The following is a 22,091-nucleotide window of genomic DNA, read 5'->3' on the forward strand; positions in this document are numbered from 1 at the left end:
TGACCGAGGCATAGCTTAGCTGAGATGGAATCTGATATTTTTACCTGATGAAGTCATAAACCTGCCAGAAACTCAAGACACCTAAAATAACTCATGAGAGTCTACCCACTTAATGGACCACTATTCTAAAACAACATGTGATTCCTTAAGGACAAGTATTTTCTGACTTATGTAGATCACAATTCTTACCAGGCAACTTTTAACGACTTCATAGCCTTTTGTCTATAAGACTCTGACTCTATCTCTTCCGTGGAACTTTCTTTCAAGACTACCCATTCTTGTAAGACTACAAATCTGGGTCTTCCAACTTGCAATTCTTAAGACTCCAAAACACTCTTCTTATTTGCAGCCTCCTTCATTACCTGTTGTTTGACAGCTCTATTTGCCCTTTCCTCTATGCATTACCATGAATATTGAAACCAGCCAATCATCCTCCTATGGTCAAGTCTTACGAGTTCAGATACTTGGAAAATGCTCTTACTTATGGACTTTTTAGTTCATTCTCATCTAAAAGAGCATTACTCTGTTTCAGACAATCATTCTCAGGGGAAATCACTAGCCTTGAACTTTCTTCCAAATTCTAGGTGGGTATTTCTGTATGCAAGGCTCTTTCCTGATAAAAATTCTCTCTGATGGACTGACTCTGTCTCTAAAGTAAAGTCCAAGCATCTCAGGTTAGCATCCAAGGCCCTCTGCAACCTAGACCCAAACTACTATCCTCTACTCATCTTTAAATACATCCTACTTGGTAGGAAAACAGAACTCCTACTTATACTCTGTCTATGCCTCTATGTCTTCATTTTTTTAACTGTCCCTTTTGCCTGAATCCTCTACTCCTTACCACCACCCTGCCCTTTCCACCCCACCCAAATCTTACTTTTATGTAACACCTAGCTCAGTGCCATCCCCTTAATGAGTTCATCTTGATATCCACTTTTTTTTTACACTCCACACACATTTACTGAGCACCCAGAGAGTCTGACATGAGGTGATGCCTATGGGCTCTAGATAAACATAGTCCTCAGCTGGAATCCTGGTTCTAATCTAACTCCTCTGAGTTTGTTTCCTTTATTTCTAAAATGCAAATAATGCCCCTGGTTGTTGTGTAGAGAAGATCAGTGCTTTGCAAACCGCAGTTTTTCAATAAATGACAACTACGATGTGCTATGGTGTCTAGATTCAAAGATGAATATAAGCCAGGACCTTCAATTTAGTGAGTTGCACTAACAGGTTAGAACGTGAAGCAAAGCAACAAGCAATTATCACACGTATCCAAGCTTCCTGGGTACCTGACTATGTTTTCAAATGTATTCTCAGACTGTCTCGGTGGTCCAGTGGTAAAGAACCTGCCTGCCAATGCAGGGGACATGTGTTTGACCCCTGGTCCAGGAAGATTCCACATGCCGTGGAGCAACTAAGTCCATGCATGGCGGCTACTGAAGTCTGCACTCTAAAGCCTGCGCTCTGAAACAAGAGTGGCCACCACGACGAGAAGCCTGAGCACCACAGGAAGAGCAGCCCCCAGTCACCCCCGTTCGCTGCAACTAGAGAAAGCCCGAACACAGCAACAGACCCAGCACAGCCTAAAATAAACAAACAAATAAAACACTTTAAATATGCACTCGTTCACCCCTGCAAATTTCTTCTTCATCTGACACTGGAGTATTACTCTTATGTGTACTTTCTTTCCTCCTCTTTTATTAATCCATACAAAGATTCATTAGCACTCACTGTGGGCCAGGCTTGCCTGGTGACTCAAATGGTAAAGAATCTGCTTGCAATGCAGGAGACCTCGGTTCGATCCCTGGGCTGGGAAGACCCCCTGGATGAAGGAATGGCAACCACTCCAGTATTCTTGCCTGGAGAATCCCATGGACAGAGGAGACTGGAGGGCTACAGTCCACGGGGTCACAGAGAGTCAGACATGACTGAGCAACTAAGCACATGGCCAGGCAATAGGGCTATTCCAGAGAACAAAACACAGTCCCAAGGAACCTCCTTTTCAGAAAAGAAGCTCATCTTTTCAGTTTACTATGTTTTATTGACACAATACCTAAATGGGATCTCTCAGACATTTATTAAAACACTGTGTATTCCTATTTGATTGCTTATTTATTTAGCTAGCACTAGTTTCAAATCGGGAAAGGAGTACATCAAGGCTGTATATTGTCACCCTGCTTATTTAACTTATATGCAGGGTACCTCACTAGAAATGCTGAACTGGATGAAGCACAAGCTGGAATCAAGATTGCCAGGAGAAATATCAATAACCTCAGATACGCAGATGACATCACCCTTATGGCAGAAAGCGAAGAAGAACTAAAGAGCCTCTTGATCAAAGTGAAAAAGGAGAGTGAAAAAGTTGGCTTAAAGCTCAACATTCAGAAAACTAAGATTCAGAAAACCGAGAGTCCCTTGGACTGCAAGGAGATCCAACCAGTCCATCCCAAAAGGAGATCAGTCCTGGGTGTTCATTTGAAGGACTGATGTTGAAGCTGAAACTCTAATACTTTGCCCACCTGATGTGAAGAGCTGACTCATTTGAAAAGACCCTGATGCTGGGAAAGACTGAGGGTAAGATAAGGGGATGACAGAGGATGAGATGGTTGGATGGCATCATCAACTTGATGGACATGAGTTTGGGTGGATTCCGGGAGTTGGTGATGGACAGGGAGGCCTGGAGTGCTGTGGTTCATGGGGTTGCAGAGTCGGACACGACTGAGCGACTGAACTGAACTGAACTGAATGGACTTCCTCTTCTAGTAATCTTTTACACATTCTCTTGGTAGAGAATGATTCAATCCAACCTATTTCTAAAGAAAATGTTTCAGTGTTATCTCTAAGAGGCTACATTTACTATTTGGTTCATCAATCCTTGCTGAGTACATCCCAAGTGTTTCAGCACACTAACTCATAACTATCTTCATTTTCACGCTTGTCCCTCTCTCCCTCATTCCCAGTATCTACTTTTCTGTCCTTACAGACAATGGCCTAATACAGCTACTGATTCTGAGTCCAGCCAGCATGGAAACCGCTACCCGGCTTCCCCTGCCAACTTCAGAGAATCTATAACCAGGCTAGAGAGTGCCAAGGGCTGCTGCTGCTGGGTGGTGGCAACAACAGGCAGAGGAGGGCTTCCCAAAGCCAAGGCTCAAACTCAGCTGCCCAGAGCCAGGATGTGATTACCAAAGGGCTCCTGATTTCGCTTCCCCAGTAAGAGAAGGGTCTGGGGCAACAAGGTCCTGCAAAGTGACAGCCTCTCCTCTTTCCCTCCTGGTTGCAGAAACCCACAAGATCCTGGAGAGATATCCAGTGACCTAGCCCAAGTCAGGCCCCAGAATGCAACTAGTGCTTTTGAAAATGCTTTTCCTGTAATAAGGATTTAACTTTACATTTTTGCTTTAAAAACTGTAACAGAATTCTGTCATCTAGTTTATTGTAATATAGACATACATTTATTACTAACCAGGTAACATTCTCCCAGATTAAAATAAGACATTTTGAACGCCATCTCATATAGCCATAAGAAAGACATAGCACTAACCCTTAATACCAACCAGATCAAAAAGAAACTGTCCCGAAAGCAATCTGAGTATAAACAAATATAACACTATGAAATATCATTTCAGATTTATGAAAATTCTCCTGAAGGACGTTCATGAGCTGAACAGACTGCCAAGGAAACGATGTTATGCTGACGAGCCCCAGAGCAGATGGTGACAAATGATGAAATTCTCTCCTCCAATCCGTGTGGAGAGTCAGCGCTGGGAAGCCCCTTAGATGCTGCCTGATCCAGTCCCCTGTGCAATGAAAAAGCAGATCCCACACAGGGTCTACTTCCAATTACTCCCAGTTTAGGAGCTTATTTCATCACAACAGTCACTGTGGGAAAGTCCCTTCTCAAACCGAACCCAAATCTGGCCTTTTAATTTGGTGGTGCTCAAGTGGGGTGATCTTGCCCCCAGAGGTCACCTGTCAATGTCTGTAGACATTTTTGGTTACCACACTGCGGGTGGGGTACTTCTGGCTTCTAGTAAGTAGAAGCCAGGGATGCTGTTGAACATCCTATAATACACAAGACAGCCACCCCCCCCCCCCCCGCCCCGCCCCTCGCCCCAACAAGGAACTCCAAAGGCCAAGAGTAACAAGGTTGAGAAACCTTTTACCAGCTCCTGCTTATTAAGACTAGGAAGGCTCTTTGAAGAACCAAAAGTCAACTCTTTTTTTTCCATATGTGACACATTAAAAATACTTGAAATTCCCTGTTATAGCTCAACTATTGTCACAAAAATGCTGCATAAGAAACCACGCCAAACTCACTGGCCAGAGCTGCCACTGGGCACACAGGGTGTATGGTAGTGCTCACAGGAACCTGGGGTAAAGTTTCTAATTAAGTGTGTGTGGGCTCTCAGGGTTCTTTTATTAATACTTTACATGTTGTAAAGCAATTATCCTTCGATTAAAAATAAATTTAAAAAATACTTTGTATGACTGCTTCACTGACTTTATGAAATTAACCAGGACCTTCCCATGTCTGATACTGTCCTGGAATGGTTGCAGGTTTACCTTACCCACCATCAGGTTTATCTTTTCTTAAAATGTTTGCTCCGAACCAGCTCTCAAACTTCCACTTCTAAAGCCATATCTAAAGCAAAACCACGCCCATAAGAACCTGGATGGAGATTTAGATGGCAGCTAGAGGTAACATTTGCAGTTGGATTAGACGTGACTTAACGAAAAAAGCAGAAGAACCAGGATTACTCCAAGCTCTTGGGCCTGAGCAACAGGAAGGATGGAAGTGCTTCTGCTGAGATGAGGGAGGCCACAGAGGTACCCCACTCTAAAGATGCTGTCCCTCTGTCTTCTGTGCTCCAGAAATGCTGGTAGGTCCAGGGTATTGTAAATCATCGTTTCAGTGACTGTAAGGAGAAAGTCCCCTGAGAAATGGAAAAACAGCCATTTGAAACAAGGCACTTCAACCTTAAGATAGAAACCTTCAAGAAGATCTTTGTAAATGAAAATATTCAAGTAAATGTTTGGCCAAGAACTTGAGAATGAAAAAGATGGTAAAATCTGATAGCTCCGTCCCTTAAAATAAACCTCAAGCTTGATTAATCCCTTAAAAGAACCATGAAGATTTCCAAACATCTATGCATGTAAGAAAAGTGGTTTGGGCAAACTGTTACAGGAATAGTATTGGAAAACCTCAGATAACACCAATGAGATGTGCTGCAACGTGAACGATACCCTCAGAAACTGAGCCATGCACCAACCCTGAGGGGAACACGGTGATTCTCTCTAGCAGGGCAGAGGGGAGGGAGAAGAGTGAACTGGTAACAAGCGGTTCCAGCAGTGATGAGCATCCTTGGTGAGATGTGAGCACAGAGCAGGTCAGTAAATGCCAGGGACCCAGCCATGGAGCTGCAGAGGATCAGCTGCGGTTGCTGAGAAAGGCCAGGCTCATCAATAAAGCTGAAGACAGGATTTTTGTTTTCTCCTCGCAAATTATTAATATTGGGTGTCATGGGTAAATTAATATTCCTATAGGACTAAATGAAGGAAGATACTATGCTAAATGATATTAAAAAATACTACTTTTTCCCAATGTATATCATCTTTATAGGGTAGCATCCTGCTCATCATGGCTATGAAAAACAGAAAAAGACAGTAAACAAACACCAAACACACACACACAAACACACACACACACACACACACACAAAACCATCACCAAATGTTAAAGGCAGCACTAGATAAAAAAAATAAGGACCAAGGATGACACAGGCCTCAGACTTCTCTGGTGGCCCAGTGGCTAAGATTCCCAATACGATGGGCCAAGGTTTGATCCCTGGTCAGGGAACTAGATCCTACATGCTGCCCACTAAAATCCTGGCATGCTGCAATGAAGACTGAAGATCCCACCTGCCACAACTAAGACCAGACACAGCCAAATAAATAAATAAAAGATGACATGAGGCCTGGAGAGAGAGAAGCACAAGGCCTCAGGCTGCCTGAGCTGTAAAGCAGGGGCTCTTCACCCAGCCACGGGAGCAAGAAAACGTCAGTGTCTCAGAAGGCTACCTGGAACACACGTGGGAGAGCCCCAGCCTGCGGCATTCTTTCAGCCACTCTCGGACACAATTCACTGAACTGCCTGTCTGCGCTCTGCCTAAAGATGGCCACCTGGGCTCCGCACACTTGATAATGTATCACAGGCTACTAGAGCCTGTAACAGGCCAAGGTTCGGGGAGAGGAAGTTTACAAAGTATAACCTTAACATTTTCAGTTATTTGAGCAACTTGAAGGAAAGACTATTACACTACTGATGCAAAGAAAGCATAGAATGAAAATACATCTTTGGTGACAAGGCCAATGACAGTATATGAAGTATCCTTGTGTCACAAGCAGAGATGGTTGGGATCATTTATTATAAGAAATTAAGACTCGAACAAATTCAGAAAAGGAAAAGAATTGCAGGCTAAGCTTTATAGTCGCTTATTTTCTCTGTATCATTAATAATGTAATAGTTCCTCTACCACTTTGGAATTGGTAGTTATTAGAGATAGTTTTGCACACAAAGTGCTTTCACTTAAAAGGCTAAACATTTAAAACAAACTGCCACATTATAGAGATTATACTTAAAATACTGTGGGGAAAAAAGTGAAATGAATTTTTAAAAAATCACTGGGTTTTAACAACAAAGACTTGTTCTCATGCTCATTGGTCTAGAGGATGACTGCTTTGGCTGATCAAGTGAGCCTGGGCTCGGCTGGACAGTTCTGTTGCTGGTACAGCTGGGTTTGGCTTGTCACTGCAGGCTGGGCCCAGGTCTGCTCAAACATGCTCATTCTGTGGTCCAGGCTAAGGGGGCATTAACTACGGGGCATGTTCTCTGGTCCATGATCAGATCCGAAGAGGGCAGAACCAACCACGCAAATGCTTTTTAAGTCACTGACATATCCAGTTAGTGACTCACATTCACCATTTGGCCAATTCGTGTCACAAGACTGAGGTCAGAGTCAGGGGCAGGCAAGTATATTCAGTCATCATAAGGCAGTGGAAGGATGTGGATGTATAATTCTACTACAGCAGAATGACAAATTTGGACAAAAATGGAATCTCCCACATTCCCCTTATTTACATTTTTCTTCAAGCTCAATATTCCTCTGCCCTTCAATCGTATAGCTTCTAGGTTTTTCACCATACAAATGATGCTCTTCTATACCAACTTTAGTGTTTAAGTATTCCTGTTAAATCGCAATGCTCAGAACTGAACACAAGGACCTCCCTGGTGGTCCAGTGGTTGAGAATCTGCCGCCAATGCAGGAGACACAGGTTCAATCCCTGGTCTGGAAATATGACACATGCTGAGTGGGGCGACTAAGCCCATGAGCCACAACTACTGAGCTAACCACTGAAGCTGGTGCTCTGCAACCAGGGAAGTCACTGCAATGAGAAGCTCACACACAATTAGAGCAGCCTCCACTCGCCACTACTAGAGAAAGCCCATGTTCAGGAACGATGACCCAGCACAACCAAAAATAAGCAAATATAATCACTCTAAAGAAATTAAAAAGAACTGAACGTGATACTTCACATGCAATCTGACCCATGCTGACTTCTTCAAATAAAAGGTTTAGTGGCTAAAAACCTTACCTAGACAAAAGCACTGCCAAGAAAATATAATGTAAATGAAATGGCTTAGGGAAGTTTTAAAAATAAAACATCAGATATTCTTATGAGTAATAAATAGATTTTTCTTCTAAATCATAAGGGAGGAGATTCAGAGTGCTGAACCCAGATACCACAAAAATCAGAGGAATTATCCTTTCTCTAAATGCTATGCTTCATTTCAAGAACCAAATTCTCTACCCTTAGGCCATTTTACAGTTTATAAAGCACTTAAATATATACTCTCTAATTTCACTTAATTCTTTACAACCTGGAGCTAGGTATTATTTTTGCCCCTGATGAAAGATGAGGAAATTGAGGGTTGGACAGAAGTCTAGTACTTCTGTACCCCGTGAACAATGTCTTTCTTACCTTCAGGACTACTAGGAAGACTGCTTCTCTCTACCTGGAATGTTCTTTCCTGACAAACACCTTGCTCTGCCAGCCTACCTACTATTCATCTTTTAACTTTCTACTCGGATAGCACTTCCTCCATAAGCAATGCCTACTTTTCCTTTTTTTTTTCCAAAAAATATTTATGAGTTCATCTAGAAACAAAGAACTCCACAAAGTGCTGGGGATACTGCAGGAAACAAGACAGAAAGTCTTTGCCCTTTTATGGCTGAGTATCCAGTTGAGGAGAAAGAAACAACTACACAGTTGACCAATTAATTACAAATATGGTAAGTATTACAAAGGAGAAGTAGTGATACAATGAGTGGGTGAGAGCTTTTCTGTGCATTCATGGCTCTTCCTCATCACAGTATTTATCACACTTTGTTATAACCAGTTGTTTGTCTTTATTCCATATTTGGAATATGAAATATATATTTCATGAATGGAAAGTATAGACACTGACTGGGCTGTTGAATAAAAATACTTAATTATTTATGGAATGAGAGATTAAATGATCAAATGAACTTGCCTAAAATACTAAATAAATGAGCCAGGATATGACTTGAACTTAAGACTCAATTCCCATACCTTGCCTCTATATAGAATTTCAAAGAAATGGTAATGATTCTAATAAAAGTTAGTGTTAGCCTGCTACACAACTACAAACAAAAAGAATTAATGTATAATAAATTTAATTTATAAACTATGCTTACTTGCTACATGAAAACCTATGTACATACAGATATTATATAGTGTATAACTTGTACTAACAGATATACTAATTAGATCTCATATTCCTTTTTATTCTGGTTATTACTTAGCCATTTGTAATGGAGTATGATAAAGAGCCTCTTGATGAAAGTGAAAGAGGAGAATGAAAAAGTTGGCTTAAAGCTCAACATTCAGAAAACTAAGATCATGGCATCTGGTCCCATCACTTCATGGCAAATAGATGGGGAGACAGTGAAAATAGTGACAGAGTTTATTTTAGGGGGCTCCAAAATCACTGCAGATGGTGACTGCAGCCATGAAATTAAAAGACGCTTACTCCTTGGAAGAAAAGTTATGACCAACCTAGACAGCATATTAAAAAGAAGAAACATTACTTTGCCAACGAAGGTATGTCTAGACAAGGCTACGGTTTTTCCAGTAGTCATGTATGGATGTGAGAGTTGGACCATAAAGAAAGTTGAGCTCTGAAGAATTGATGCTTTTGAACTGTGGTGTTGGAGAAGACTCTTGAGAGTCCCTTGGACTGCAAGGAGATCCAACCAGTTCATCCTAAAGGAAATAGGTCCTAATAATCATTGGAAGGACTGATGCTGAAGCTGAAACTCCAATACTTTGGCCACCTGATACAAAGAACTGACTCATTGGAGAAGACCCTGATGCTGGGAAAGACTGAAGGCAGGAGAAGGGGACAACAGAGGATGAGATGGTTAGAAGGCATCATCGACTCATTGGATATGAGTTTGAGTAAACTCTGGGAGTTGATGGACTGGGAGGCCTGGTGTGCTGCAGTCCATAGGGTTGCAAAGAGTTGGACACGACTGAGCAACTGAACTGAACTGAAACTAAATGAAAAATTTTAAATGATCTCATGCTTAAATACATGGTAACAGCAGTAAATAATATACACAATAAATACAAATAAGTGCAAATTTGAGATTATATTTTTTAAAATGCGTAAGTATATATGCATTTAAACATATAAGTAATTTCTTAAATGCATAATTCAAAGTTTATGCTCCAAAGAATGATGTTATAACAAATAAACTCTAGCACATGATAAAGTAACAGGTATTCCTGACTCTATAGGTACACATCCATAGCATGGTCAGCCTGCCATCCTAACTTAGCTAAAGATATTAGAACACTTATTTCCCTTGATTTTACAGAAGTCACAAATACTATCACCAAATTGCTAGCACATTTTTTACTTTCTTTTGAAACAATCATTTTAAGTCAATCTTAACCAAAACAGCCTAGCTCTGGAAAGGTAATTAGCGCCATCTAGTGACAGAAGCTGGTAGAAAAATAAATTTCATTAGGAGACTGCTACTCGAGAAGCAAAAAAGAAAACTGCTTATGTAGCAGTAAAATACACTGATTTAGGAAAATACAGAAAACTGCAGCACCCCCTCCTGGCTATGTTTTATTAATTTATATTGGATGCTAACAGATTTTAGCTGTCTACATTACAGTTGTTCTAAAAAAAATACTAAGGCTCCTTATTATGATCATTTTTAAAAATTGTCAGAAATATTCTAGTTATGGGATGTTTAAAAGGAAGATAATTTGCTCTGTTGGAGTAACGACTGTATCAGTATAACCCAATCCGCTAACATACTTTCCCTTCCTCTAACTCGCAGCCAGATGTGAAGGGCCTTGACTTTATCCTGTAGGCCTTGAAAAGCCCTTACCTAGTTTTACACAGGGAGTATTTCTTTGGGGACAGTATAAAGGATGGATACCTGTAGAAAGTGTATTGAGGAAAGACTAACCAGGTGGGGGTTAATGGTAGTAATCTAGACAGGAGATAACAAGGCCTGAACCGAAAGGATAAACGAGAGTCCACTGGGTTTGAGGATCACTATACATGCAGGATATCTCTCAAATTTATACTGCAGAAATTTTTTAAAATTTGGTTATACCTCATTTTATCCTGGAGAAGGAAATGGCAACCCACTCCAGTATTCTTGCCTGGGAAATTCTGTGGACAAAGGAGCCTGCCGGGCTACAGTCCATGCGGTTGCAAAGAGTCCAGCGCCGCTTTCATCTTATATCTTTACTGTTATTACTTCAAACTGCCTTGACAAGATTAATCACTTTGGGGGGGGGGGGGGTCTTACTCCCCCTACAAAATGATAAGCTCCTTGAAGACAAATTACTTTTGTAAAGATGTTAAATTAAAGATGATTTAATTAAAAGAATCTGTGCATGGGGTCACTTATTTCAATGGTATAGCTTTATGAAGACAAAAAAAAAAATACAGTGGTGTTTCAGAAAACTATTTTTTGAAAGATTCTTGTGTAATTCAGGAGAGACTTTATACTAATTATGTATACTACCAACTATCAAACATGTGATCATTGTATCACAGGGACAATATTCATCTGGTGGATGAAAAAGCAGTTTGAAATATGTTGGCTTTTTTACAGGCATCTTTGGATAAAGGTGAACTCATCTATTTTTTTTTTAATACACTACAGTTTATTTTTAAATGTTCAAAAGCAAGAAAACTAAATATATTTTTTCAGATACACACAAGAAGGTAAAACTTCCAGGTTTTAGCTTCAAAGTAAAACATCTGTACATGTTAAAAACCTAACTCTCAGATCTGGCTAAGCCAGGGTCTGACCACCACAAAATCAGGACAGTGGTTTCCTGTGGGGGAGGAGTGGGGAGGAGCAAGCGACTCTAAGTTCCTGCTGATGTCCCAGTTCTTAGGGAACAAGGAAGATGGGCTGTTGCAGTTACAATTTTAAATACGTTACACACATTTTTTAGATGTGACATTACCTCACATTAAATAAGAACTGTTTTCCTTCCTCTCAATTTCAAGATTAAATTTTACTCTCCATCCCCCAAAGCGGCCAAGATGACAAACTAAAGATTAGTCCTTACACTGACAATAAATAAAAACTAGTAAAAACAAAAAACATAGGCAGAACACTTTGACCTAAATCACAGCAAGATCCTCTATGACTGACCTCCTAGAGTAATGGAAATAAAAACAAAAATAGACAAATGGGACCTAATTAAGTTTTTGCACAATGAAGGAAACAAGCAAGGTGAAAAGAAAACTCTCAGGAGAAAATAATAGCAAATGAAACAACTGACAAAAGATTAATCTTCCAAATATACAAGCAGCTCGTGCAACTCATACCAGAAAAACAACCCAATCAAAAAGTTGGGCAGAGACCTAAACAAACATTTCTCCAAAGAAGACATACAGATGGCTAATAAACATGTGAAAAGATGCTCAACATTGCTCATTATTAGAGAAATGCAAATCAAAACTACAATAAGGTATCATCTCACACCAGTCAGAACAGTCATCATCAAAATGTCTACAAACAATTAATGCTGGGGAGGGTGCGGAGAAAAGGGAATCTTCTTGCACTGTTGGTGGGAATGCAAACTGATAGGGCCACTATGGAGAACAATATGGAGATTCCTTAGAAAACTAGGAATACAACTACCATACGAACCAGAAATCCCACTACTGGGAAATCATAATTGAAGAAGACACATGTACCCCAATGTTCACTGCAGCACTATTTACAAAAGCTAGAACATGGATGCAATCTAGATGTCCATCAACAGGTGAAAGGATAAATAAGTTGTGGTACATATACATAATCGAATATTACTGAGCTATAAAAAGGAACACATTTGAGTCAGTTCTAATAAGGTCAACGAACCTAGAGCCTCTTAAATACAGTGAAGTAAGTCAGAAAGAGAAATAAATAAATAAATAAATAATAATAAATAAATAAATGTTGTATATTAACACATAAATGTGGAATCTAGAAAGATGGTACTGATGATTCTATTTGCAGGGCAGCAAAAGAGGTGCAGATATAAAGGGGAGACTTTTGGTCACAGTCAGGGAGGGAGCGGGTGGGAGGACCTGAGACAGTAGCACTGAAACATACACATTACCATACGTAAAACAGATAGCCAGTGGGGACATGCTATATGATGCAGGGGACCCACTCTGTAACAACACAGCGGGGTGGGATGGGGAGGGAGGTGGGAGAGAGGTTTAAGAAGGAGGGGACACGTGTATGCCTGTGGCTGTTGCATGTTGAAGTATGGCAGAAACCATCACAGTATTGTAAAGTAAGTATCCTCCAATTAAAAATAAAATTTAAAAAATAATAAAAATAATGCTGTTAGAAAAAAACAAAAAGGCATGTAGCCTATAAAAATTCACTTACAATATATCAACCATACAGCAAAATTGTCTGTATAGTAACAGAAAAATGAATGTTATACAAGCTAAATCCACTCTAAAATTCGATAATAGCCTAACTGTAATTCTTACTTTCCTAGGTCTCTTTCATCACAGTGTCTAACAGTACCTTGCCTTTAGAAGGTACAACATAAATTTCCATTCACTGGAATTCCTAAGCCAGGGAATTCCACTAATGATGATCATAGACCTGAACATTCAAACCAGACACATACCTGAATTTAGGAAGAACTGGGGAGGGTCTCCATGAATGCCCACAGTGCCTGGTCCCAAGGAGTCAGACAGGGTATTTACAAAGGAAAATATGCCACTCATGATTCCAAAGCCCAGGCCAGAAACTAAAGAGGAAGAAAAACACTGTTAAACCTTATTCACACTACAATTTCTCTTCAAATCAAATCCCCAAGGACTAGGGAACACTATTTTGCTGAAGGAAAAAGGGTGCACAGGCTGTTGGAGAAGCAGTGCAAAGTTGGCTCAAAAAAGGCAAGTGCTTGGCAGAATGATGAACTGGGGTGGGGGTGGGACAGGACGGGGAATGGACAGTGAAATGTAGCAGAGAAATGAAAAAAGATAGAAAGAGATCCAGGAAGGCTCTGAAGTGATAGGTGAGACAGAAGGATATGATATTAAAGCTCTGACTTTAATTCATGATAACAGAGTCTACAGAATTAATTTTGATGGAACTGAGCTTGAGGGGTGATTGCATTGTAAAGACAGATCCCTCGGTCAAGCTGGGTGACTCAATTTAGGAACCTAGATCCAACCTTTAAACCATAATTCTGAAAGAAAAATATGAAAAGGTATTAACTCTATTAATATAGAGAGTCTTCCCAGTACAAATTCATGGAATCAACCTAGAGAGGGTAACAGTAACATCACTTGGAAATTGTTAACTGGAGAGTATACATGTTAAAAAAACCTGTCAAATATGGTTAATATTTAATGGACAGAGATAAGGGTCATCTGCAATCACTTTCCTTTATAAAAGGGTTCTAGAAAGCTATAAAAATTTAAAAATATACACCAACAGGCCAATGCAGTAGTAAAATATTACTAGAAACCCACAAAACTATTATAAAAGATAAAAATGGAAAAAAAAAAAGAGATAAAAATGGCCTTTAGGTCGTTTGATTTTTTTTATCTTCACAACACTAGGCAGCTCTAACTTACCATAAGCCAGCAATCTCATAGAGGGTGCGTCCTCATATGGGTTTATAGTCTTCAAACCCTCACTGGCTTTCCTAAAATAAAAACACACATATAATTTTTTTAAAGTAGTATATCAGAAAAACACATAAGATATCTTAAAATTCAGATACTTAATGAGGTTTTCAATCAGATTATACTCTAAATCTAAAATCCATTTAAATGAACACAACAAAGCTTCAATTAACTAAAATCAACCAAAATTTCCAACCAACTTTTGCCTTTCATCTGACATCCACAAAGAATAGGAAAAATAATATAAGTAAACAAGCCATCAGGATTAGGTTTAATAAGGGGGGAAAAAAGCAATACTTAGGACTAAGCTTGTGTGTTAAGTGACTTCAGTCATATCCAACTCTGTGCGACCCTATGTACTGTAGCCTGCCAGGCTCCTCTGTCCAGGATTCTCCAGGCAAGAATACTGGAGTGGGTTGCCCCACTCAAGGACTGAACTCTCATCTCTTATTCTCCTGTACTGGCAGGTGATTCTTTACCACTAGCACCACCATGACTAAGCTTCAGTATCAGTTCAGTCATTCAGTCATGTCCGACTCTTTACAACCCCATGGACTAAAGCACACCAGGCCTTCCTGAACATCACCAACTCCAGGAGTTTACTCAAACTCAAGTCCATTGAGTCAGTGATGCCATCCAACCATCTCTTCCTCTGTCGTCCCCTTCTCCTCCTGCCTTCAATCTTTCCCAGCAGCAGGCTCTTTTCAAATGAGTCAGTTCTTTGCATCAGGTGGCCAAAATATTGGAGTTTCAGCTTCACCATCAATTCTTCCTAAGAATATTCAGGACTGATTTCCTTTCCGATGGACTGGTTGGATCTCCTTGCAGTCCAAGGGACTCTCAAGAGTCTTCTCCAATACCACAGTTCAAAAGCATCAGTTCTTCTGAGCTCAGCTTTCTTTACAGTCCAACTCTCACAGCCCTACATGACTACTGGAAAAACCACAGCTTTGACTAGATGGAGCTTTGTGGACAAAGTAATGTCTCTGCTTTTTAACATGCTGTCTAGGTTGGTCATAACTTCCCTTCCAAGGAACAAGCGTCTTTTAATTTCATGGCGGCAATCACCATCTGCAGTGATTTTGGAGCCCAGAAAAACAAAGTCAGCCACTATTTCCACTGTTTCCCCATCTATTTACCATGAAGTGATGGGACCAGATGCCATGATCTTAGTTTTCTGAAGGTTGAGCTTTAAGCCAACTTTTTCACTCTCTTCTTTCTCTTCATCAAGAGGCTCTTTAGTTCTTCTTCACTTTCTGCCATAAGGGTGGTGTCATCTGCATATCTGAGGTTATTGATATTTCTCCTGGCAATCTTGATTCCAGCTTGTGCTTCCTCCAGCCCAGTGTTTCTCATGATGTGCTCTGCATATAAGGTAAATAAGCAGGGTCGACAGTACACTGCCTTGATGTACTCCTTTTCCTATTTGAAATCAGTCTGTCTTAGGAAGTATTTAATTCAATATGCTGTGGCATCTACCACTCTAAATTGTTCCTCTTCCCAAAGTATTGTATCTTTAATTCCACCTTCTTAGTACTTTGCTGTATTTCTGCCTGGGTTAGACTTATTGTGCCACCCTCCCTGCTACCTTCCACTCCGTAGAACCTAAATGGTATTCACTCCTCAAAGTCCAGTTAGGCAACAATTGCTCAAAAAAGCCATCTTTACCAATGACTGATAGTCATTCATCCCACCTCTCTCTACTTTTAGGTTTGTTTGCTGTTGTTGTTATCGGGATCTTTCATGTGGGATCTTAAATCCCTGCCCAGGGATCAAACCTGCACACCCACACTGGAAGCCAGGTCTTAACCACTAGACCACCAGGGAAGTCCTTCTCCTTACCTCTAAGTCCTATTCACACTGATGGTCTGAACCCTCACATGGATACCTAATCACATGGTCTTCTGATTCTAAAACATTTCTTTCATATCCCCAATCAGGCTTCAGGGGAGAATAAAATGCTACCTTCAGAAAAGAAGATAAATGAATACCTGAAAGAACCACTGCTCAGTAAGTAATTATCTTCAGAGTGATAGTATCTGGACTTCTGTTGTGGGCAACCTGCAAACTTACCATGAGCCCTGCCCCCGCCCCCCCCCCCCCCCCCCACAAATGTGTCAGGACTGTGGCCAGGTAAGTTCCACTCTCGTCACTTTTACTATCCCTTGTTGGTTAGAAAGTCTGCAACAATGTTCCTGACTCAAAGGATATTTAAATTATATTTACCATAAAATATATTTGTTAAAGCAACTAAGGAACTAAACATTTTAGAATGATTTTTCAACAAGTGCTGAAACAAAAATGAGTGAAGTTAACTTTAAGTGTAGAAAATTAGCCAAAACACAGAGCTTATATTCTGGGTTATTGTGTTAATTAAATTTCAAGGTATGCATATTCACTGCAGTAAGCCTATCTCATCACATAAATATAAATATATATTTATACATATTTGCCTTATATATATATTATTTAGTGTATTAAATAAGGCAACACAGAATTCAATCAAAATAGTAATAAGCATAAAGAAAAAGATCTTTGGAATTTCCCTGGTGATCCAGTGGTTAAGTAAGACCCCACACTTCTATTACAGGGGGCACAGGTTTGATCTGGTCAGGGAACCAAGATCTCACATGCCACACAACAAGACCAAAAAAAAAAAAAAAACCAAGGAAAAGAAACAATTTGCCATTTCAGTGCTCTCCATTTGGAAGCATCATTTGGTAGCAGGGATATGAGCCAGAATTTACATAACTGTGATCTTCTTTCTCTGGAACAGTAACCACCTGAAATGCCCAAGTAGCCTACATAAACTCACTTATTACAGGAGTGTTTTGAAAGGCTAACGAATGCTTACAGACCTATATAATAGCAATAATCTCCATCAACAAACAGATATAATGGTATAATAGAATCAACACATTTTGGAGGATTTCTGTTTTATATAAATTGCTCAGTAATGAATAAGAGATTTTTGATATTTAGTATAACAAAGTTCTGCTATCACAAATATATTAAAGCTATAAACTGAAAAGTTTTGTAAACGTCCTCCTTCTATGTGGAAGGAAATGTCTAGGGCACCAACTGTTCTCAGAGCCAATATCAGGAAGTGAAAAAATAAAAGGCACCATCATCAGCTTCCGAGTTCCTGATGGACACAACACACAACTGATGACATGAGGGACAGTGATTGTAATTTGACCATTTTACTGAAATGGAAAATTCTTTGTTTGCATTTATTATTGTTTCTAAAAACAAAAAAGAAAAAGCTCAATTTTTTGAAATATAAACTTTGAAAAATATATGATAAATCATACCAGCTTTCTTATTTGCTCTGATTCACTCTACATGTGTGTGTTAAGAGAGGGAAAGTACCAGAGAATATGCATGAAAATACACTATTTTTGAAATTTTTAAAAACAGACTTAGGCCATTTAAAAAGTTGTAGCAACGATTATCTTACTACTTCTTCTATAAATGATTTTTTAAATTACCAAATCTTTATGCTATCAGCATTATCAGACAAACTACAAAAGCTTCACTCCAAGCCAAAAAAATTCTAGTGTATATTTTAGGCAATATGCAGGACCATAACTTGGATTTTTTTTTTCCTTCTAATTAAAGTAGAAAAACTATCATTTGTGGCCACATGTCAATTTCTCACAGTGCAATGCTTTGCTAGGCTGAGAGTTACAATTCATTCATTCAAGGTGAAGTACTGTTCCTAAGGCCTGAGTCATGAAATAAATTCATATTGAACTACAAAGATAAGTGGGCTTCCCTGGCGGCTCTCGGTGGTAAAGAGTCTGCCTGCCAGTGCAGGAGACGCAAGTTTGATTCCTGGGTTGGGAAGATACCCTGGAAAACGAAATGGCAACGCACTCCAGTATTCTTGCCTTGAGAAATCCATGGAGAGAGAAGCCTTGAAGGCTACAGTCCATGGGGCTACAAAAGAGCTGGACACAACTGAAGTGACTAAACAACAACAAACAATAATGCATACTTTGATTCAATTCCAAATTAACTGGTGCAAGCTCTCCACATTTTAATCTTGGCACCAAATTCAGGTAGCAAAAACTTAATTGAGGCAGTACTTTAAACTTAAAAGTTCAGACTCTACCTTGGCAGTGGAGATAGTTAAAATATTGATTAAACTGAAGTTCCTAGATTTAATTTAGTGGAGCCTAAGAGAGCAACTTAAATGTATCGATATAAATGTTAGTCATGAGTAAAGTACATAATTCTCAAACTTGTTTTAACATGTAACTATATAACATCCAACATTTTTAAAATGTGCTAGGAAAATATTTTATCATATTCCAAAGGTTTGTTGCAGATGCATTTTGTAAAGGCAAACAAAGGCACCCGTTAATACATATTTGTCCTATTATTTATCTGCAAATCTCCAAAGGTCCTTTTGGAGGACCAAATATGGTTTCCCCAGAAGGCCAAGGAGGCTTCTCTGAATTTCCTGGCCTGAGAGCCTGCAGACTGGCAGCAATACTTCCTTCCACATGTGGTCCTATGTCCTCACTGCCCTCATTAAAACGGGCAACCTGGGGGGAATTCCCTGGCAGTCCGGTGGTTAGGACTCCGCACTTTCATTGCCAGGGCACAGGTTCAATCCTTGGTCAGGGAACTAAGATCCCACAAGCAGCACAGCAACAGCTGCCCCCTTTACCCACCCACCCCCCACCCCAAGAAAAAGGCAACTCATGTTGGGCTTGTCTTTTGGAACCTTGGGTTACAGCCAATAAAGCTTTGCTTTCCAGGTGGAAATCATGAAGAAACACAACAGTAAAGAAGAGCAGATACTCAGCCAATTCAGGTAACTGAGGTGGTAGAATCTCAAGTCCGCAAGGGTTATTACCAAAGCCAGGACCTGATCTGTGAAAATCTACTGAAATTAGAAAACGCAAAAACAACGTGAGCCAATGACGGTGACGCTGAAGTAAGAAAGTCCAGGGCAATAGGAAGCTGAGTTAAGAGAGCAGTGCCCTGTCAACGGTGGGAAGGGCCCTGCTTTCTGAACCACTCTGACCACAGCGGAGCACTGCGCTGGGTCCTGGGCACAGGTAAACCCCAGGCACTGCCAGAAAGGAGTGTGTCCACTGACATAAACGAACAGAGACAGGAAAAGATTTGGAAGCCACATCCGTGTCTTCTGAGGGCCAGGTGAGAAAATGAGGAATGCACAGTCTTGAAAGAGATAAGATGACAACCATGGGACAGAGACGGCTTTTGCCTGAGCATGGCAGAGGTGAGAAAGAGGGCCGATCTTTATTACCTTAATATATTCTACAGGAAAAGTTTAATTTTGAAATGGCAGTTAACTGCTGCATGCCAGAAACATTCAACCATAGCTGAATGCCCATCTCGTAAGGATACTGTAATTCCCATGGAACCTGAAATGTTATCTTTGATTTTTATTTGTTGCTATTTAATATTTCCAGGAACTAATGGAACTTTCATTTTTAAACCTTTTCTAAGATACTCCTTTTGCTTCTAAGCAATGGCTTCCTGGTTTTCTACTAGTGGTTTAAATTGCTTCATTACTACATTTCAGTATCTGTTATTAAAAGCATCAAGTAAAAAATACAGAAGCCTTGGCATTTTGGCAGGAACAAAGGATCAGAGGCCTATTACAAGAGATGCTATTGAGGTCCTTTCTGTCTTGGCTGCACCCTTGAAATTCATAAAGTGCTTTAATTAACTCATTTGCAGAAATGAAAAAACAGCACATTTATCCATCTACTAACTAAGCATTACTATGTAATCAAAGCCAAACTCATGACCGCCTGATGGAAAATACTGTTCCAAGTTCAAGCTGTGCTTTCAAACAGTGGTTTCACGTGAGCGCCTCATGGATCCTACAGATGATCTACTTCCTGGCCTAGAAAGGGAACTCATGCCCACTTTTTTTTTTAATGTATTTTTCTATTACAGACATGAAATCAAATGACATTATCACAAAACGAACACTTGTTTCCTCCAACACAGTCAAAATTACAGCAAGCATAATTGCCATAAGAATTACCTATTTTAGGTGATGTTAAAGAGAAGCACGTATAAATTCTGATTTGGAACAGTTTTTGTACTTATTGTTTCAATGACTTTCTCTACCTTATTTTTCTCTGTGGCACTTATCTTGCAATATATGATGTATTTTCTTGTTTATTCATCTGTTGTCTCTTTCCACTATAAGGTAACACCATGAGACTGTCTTTTAATCATGATGTATCCCCAGTACCCAGAGTAGTGAATGGCATTAAGTAAATTCTCAAGACATACTTTTTGAATGAGTGAAAGAAGGAATGAGGGCCCACAACTTAAAATACTCAATATTTTCAGGGTGGAAATGTACGATCCCCTGGCTTGGAACTATGTAGGAAGACATGGACCTTCAAATACAACAACATATTAATGTTTCAAACTACTAAATAATAATTCAAAAAACACTGGGGGAAAAAAAGTAAATCAAACACTTAACTTACTTTAAAAGTTTATAATATGCAAACCGGAACATTTCTTGGATAAGGACTGAGATTAACACTCCAAAAATCAGCAGATATTTCTCTCTTGGTTCATCTTTGTTATCAATAAAGGTTGTTGTCATGAACCAAATGAGGGAAGAAAACAGCAGAGACACCAACCAGAAGAAAGCTCTGAAAATTGGAGGGAAAAAAGTTATAAGTGAACAGGATCAAAAACGATTTAAAAGCAGGAAAGAAAAAGGGACTTCCTTGGTCATCCAGAGGTTAGGACTCTGAGCTTCCAATGCAGGGAGAGCAGGTTCAATTCTTGGTTGGGGAATAAGATCCCACATATTACATGCCAAAAAATAATAATAATAATAATAAAATGTACAGGTTGCCACATAACACTGAGCAGGATTCCATGTGCTATACACAGGTTCTGGTTATTCATTTTAAATATAGCAGTGTGGTTTGGGGGAGAATGGATACATCCATATGGCTGAGTCCTTTGCTTTCACCTTAATCTATCACAACATTAATTGGCTACAGCCCAAAACAAAGTAAAAAGTTAAAAACAAATAAAATGTACAGAGCCAAGAGATACCACTTACACCTGAAAGAATTACATATAAAATAAATAAATAAAAATAAAAAACAAAACAAAACCCTGCTTGAGAAGAGATTTCCTGACAGAAAATGTCCAACTGTTCTTAATCAATGTGCAGTTTCCCTGGTGAAACAAACATGCAGTCCAAGAGGAATTTGAAATTTTTCGTAAAAAATAACTTTTTTCAGTGATCCTTCTTTTTGTAAGTACATCTGAAGACTATTTGCCAAGGACTGTCTGGCTGTAAATTTCGTTATTTGCTAATTAAGCTTCCTAATTAAAGCTTTGTTCCTCCTCCCTATAAAAAGCCTTCCCTCAAGAGAGAACCTGACAAATGCCTGGAAGCCAAAGGGTAAATGACTGCAAAGTCTCCTCCTAGCTACACCCTTACCTCCCCTCTCCCCCAGCAATACTGGGAAGGGATTACTGGAGAGGGAAAGGGAAAGTGAAGTCCCTCAGTTGTGTCCAACTCTTTGCGATCCCATGGAGGTAGGAGCCTGGTATTCTCCAGGCAAGTACACTGGAGTGGGTTGCCATTTCCTTCTCCAGGGGATCTTCCTGACTCAGGGATCGAACCTGGGTCTCCTGCATTGCAGGCAGACGCTTTAACCTCTGAGCCACCAGGGAAGCCCCAAAGCTTTGTCCACTGATGTATAAATATTTTTTTCCAGGAAAATGTCTATGTCTCTATTAACAGAACAATTGTTTAAAATCCAGATGTTGAAAGCCTGTGCTCTGA

The 22,091-nt window shown here is 39.7% G+C and overlaps 1 protein-coding gene and 1 non-coding gene across 5 annotated transcripts in view; both read right to left on the minus strand.

Annotated features, from left to right (window-relative positions):
* The window catches only part of APH1B (aph-1 homolog B, gamma-secretase subunit), an 81,087-nt gene that overhangs the window by 57,449 nt on the left and 1,547 nt on the right, over nt 1–22,091 (minus strand). For 3 of the 4 annotated variants that reach the window (XM_020901529.2, XM_020901530.2, XM_070469160.1), the window contains exons 2-4: nt 20,764–20,934; nt 14,222–14,292; nt 13,264–13,386 (exon numbers count right to left, since the gene is read on the minus strand). In XM_020901529.2, the coding sequence (XP_020757188.2) occupies nt 13,264–13,386; nt 14,222–14,292; nt 20,764–20,934 (365 nt within the window). The remainder of the gene's footprint in view (nt 1–13,263; nt 13,387–14,221; nt 14,293–20,763; nt 20,935–22,091) is intronic. The other variant, XM_020901531.2, reaches the window with a different exon arrangement.
* On the minus strand, nt 21,907–21,979 carry TRNAC-GCA (transfer RNA cysteine (anticodon GCA)). Its single transcript has one exon. It is a non-coding gene; the product is annotated as a tRNA-Cys (tRNA).

The sequence above is a fragment of the Odocoileus virginianus genome, chromosome 6, assembly GCF_023699985.2.
Source record: "Odocoileus virginianus isolate 20LAN1187 ecotype Illinois chromosome 6, Ovbor_1.2, whole genome shotgun sequence".
Lineage (NCBI taxonomy): Eukaryota > Metazoa > Chordata > Mammalia > Artiodactyla > Cervidae > Odocoileus > Odocoileus virginianus.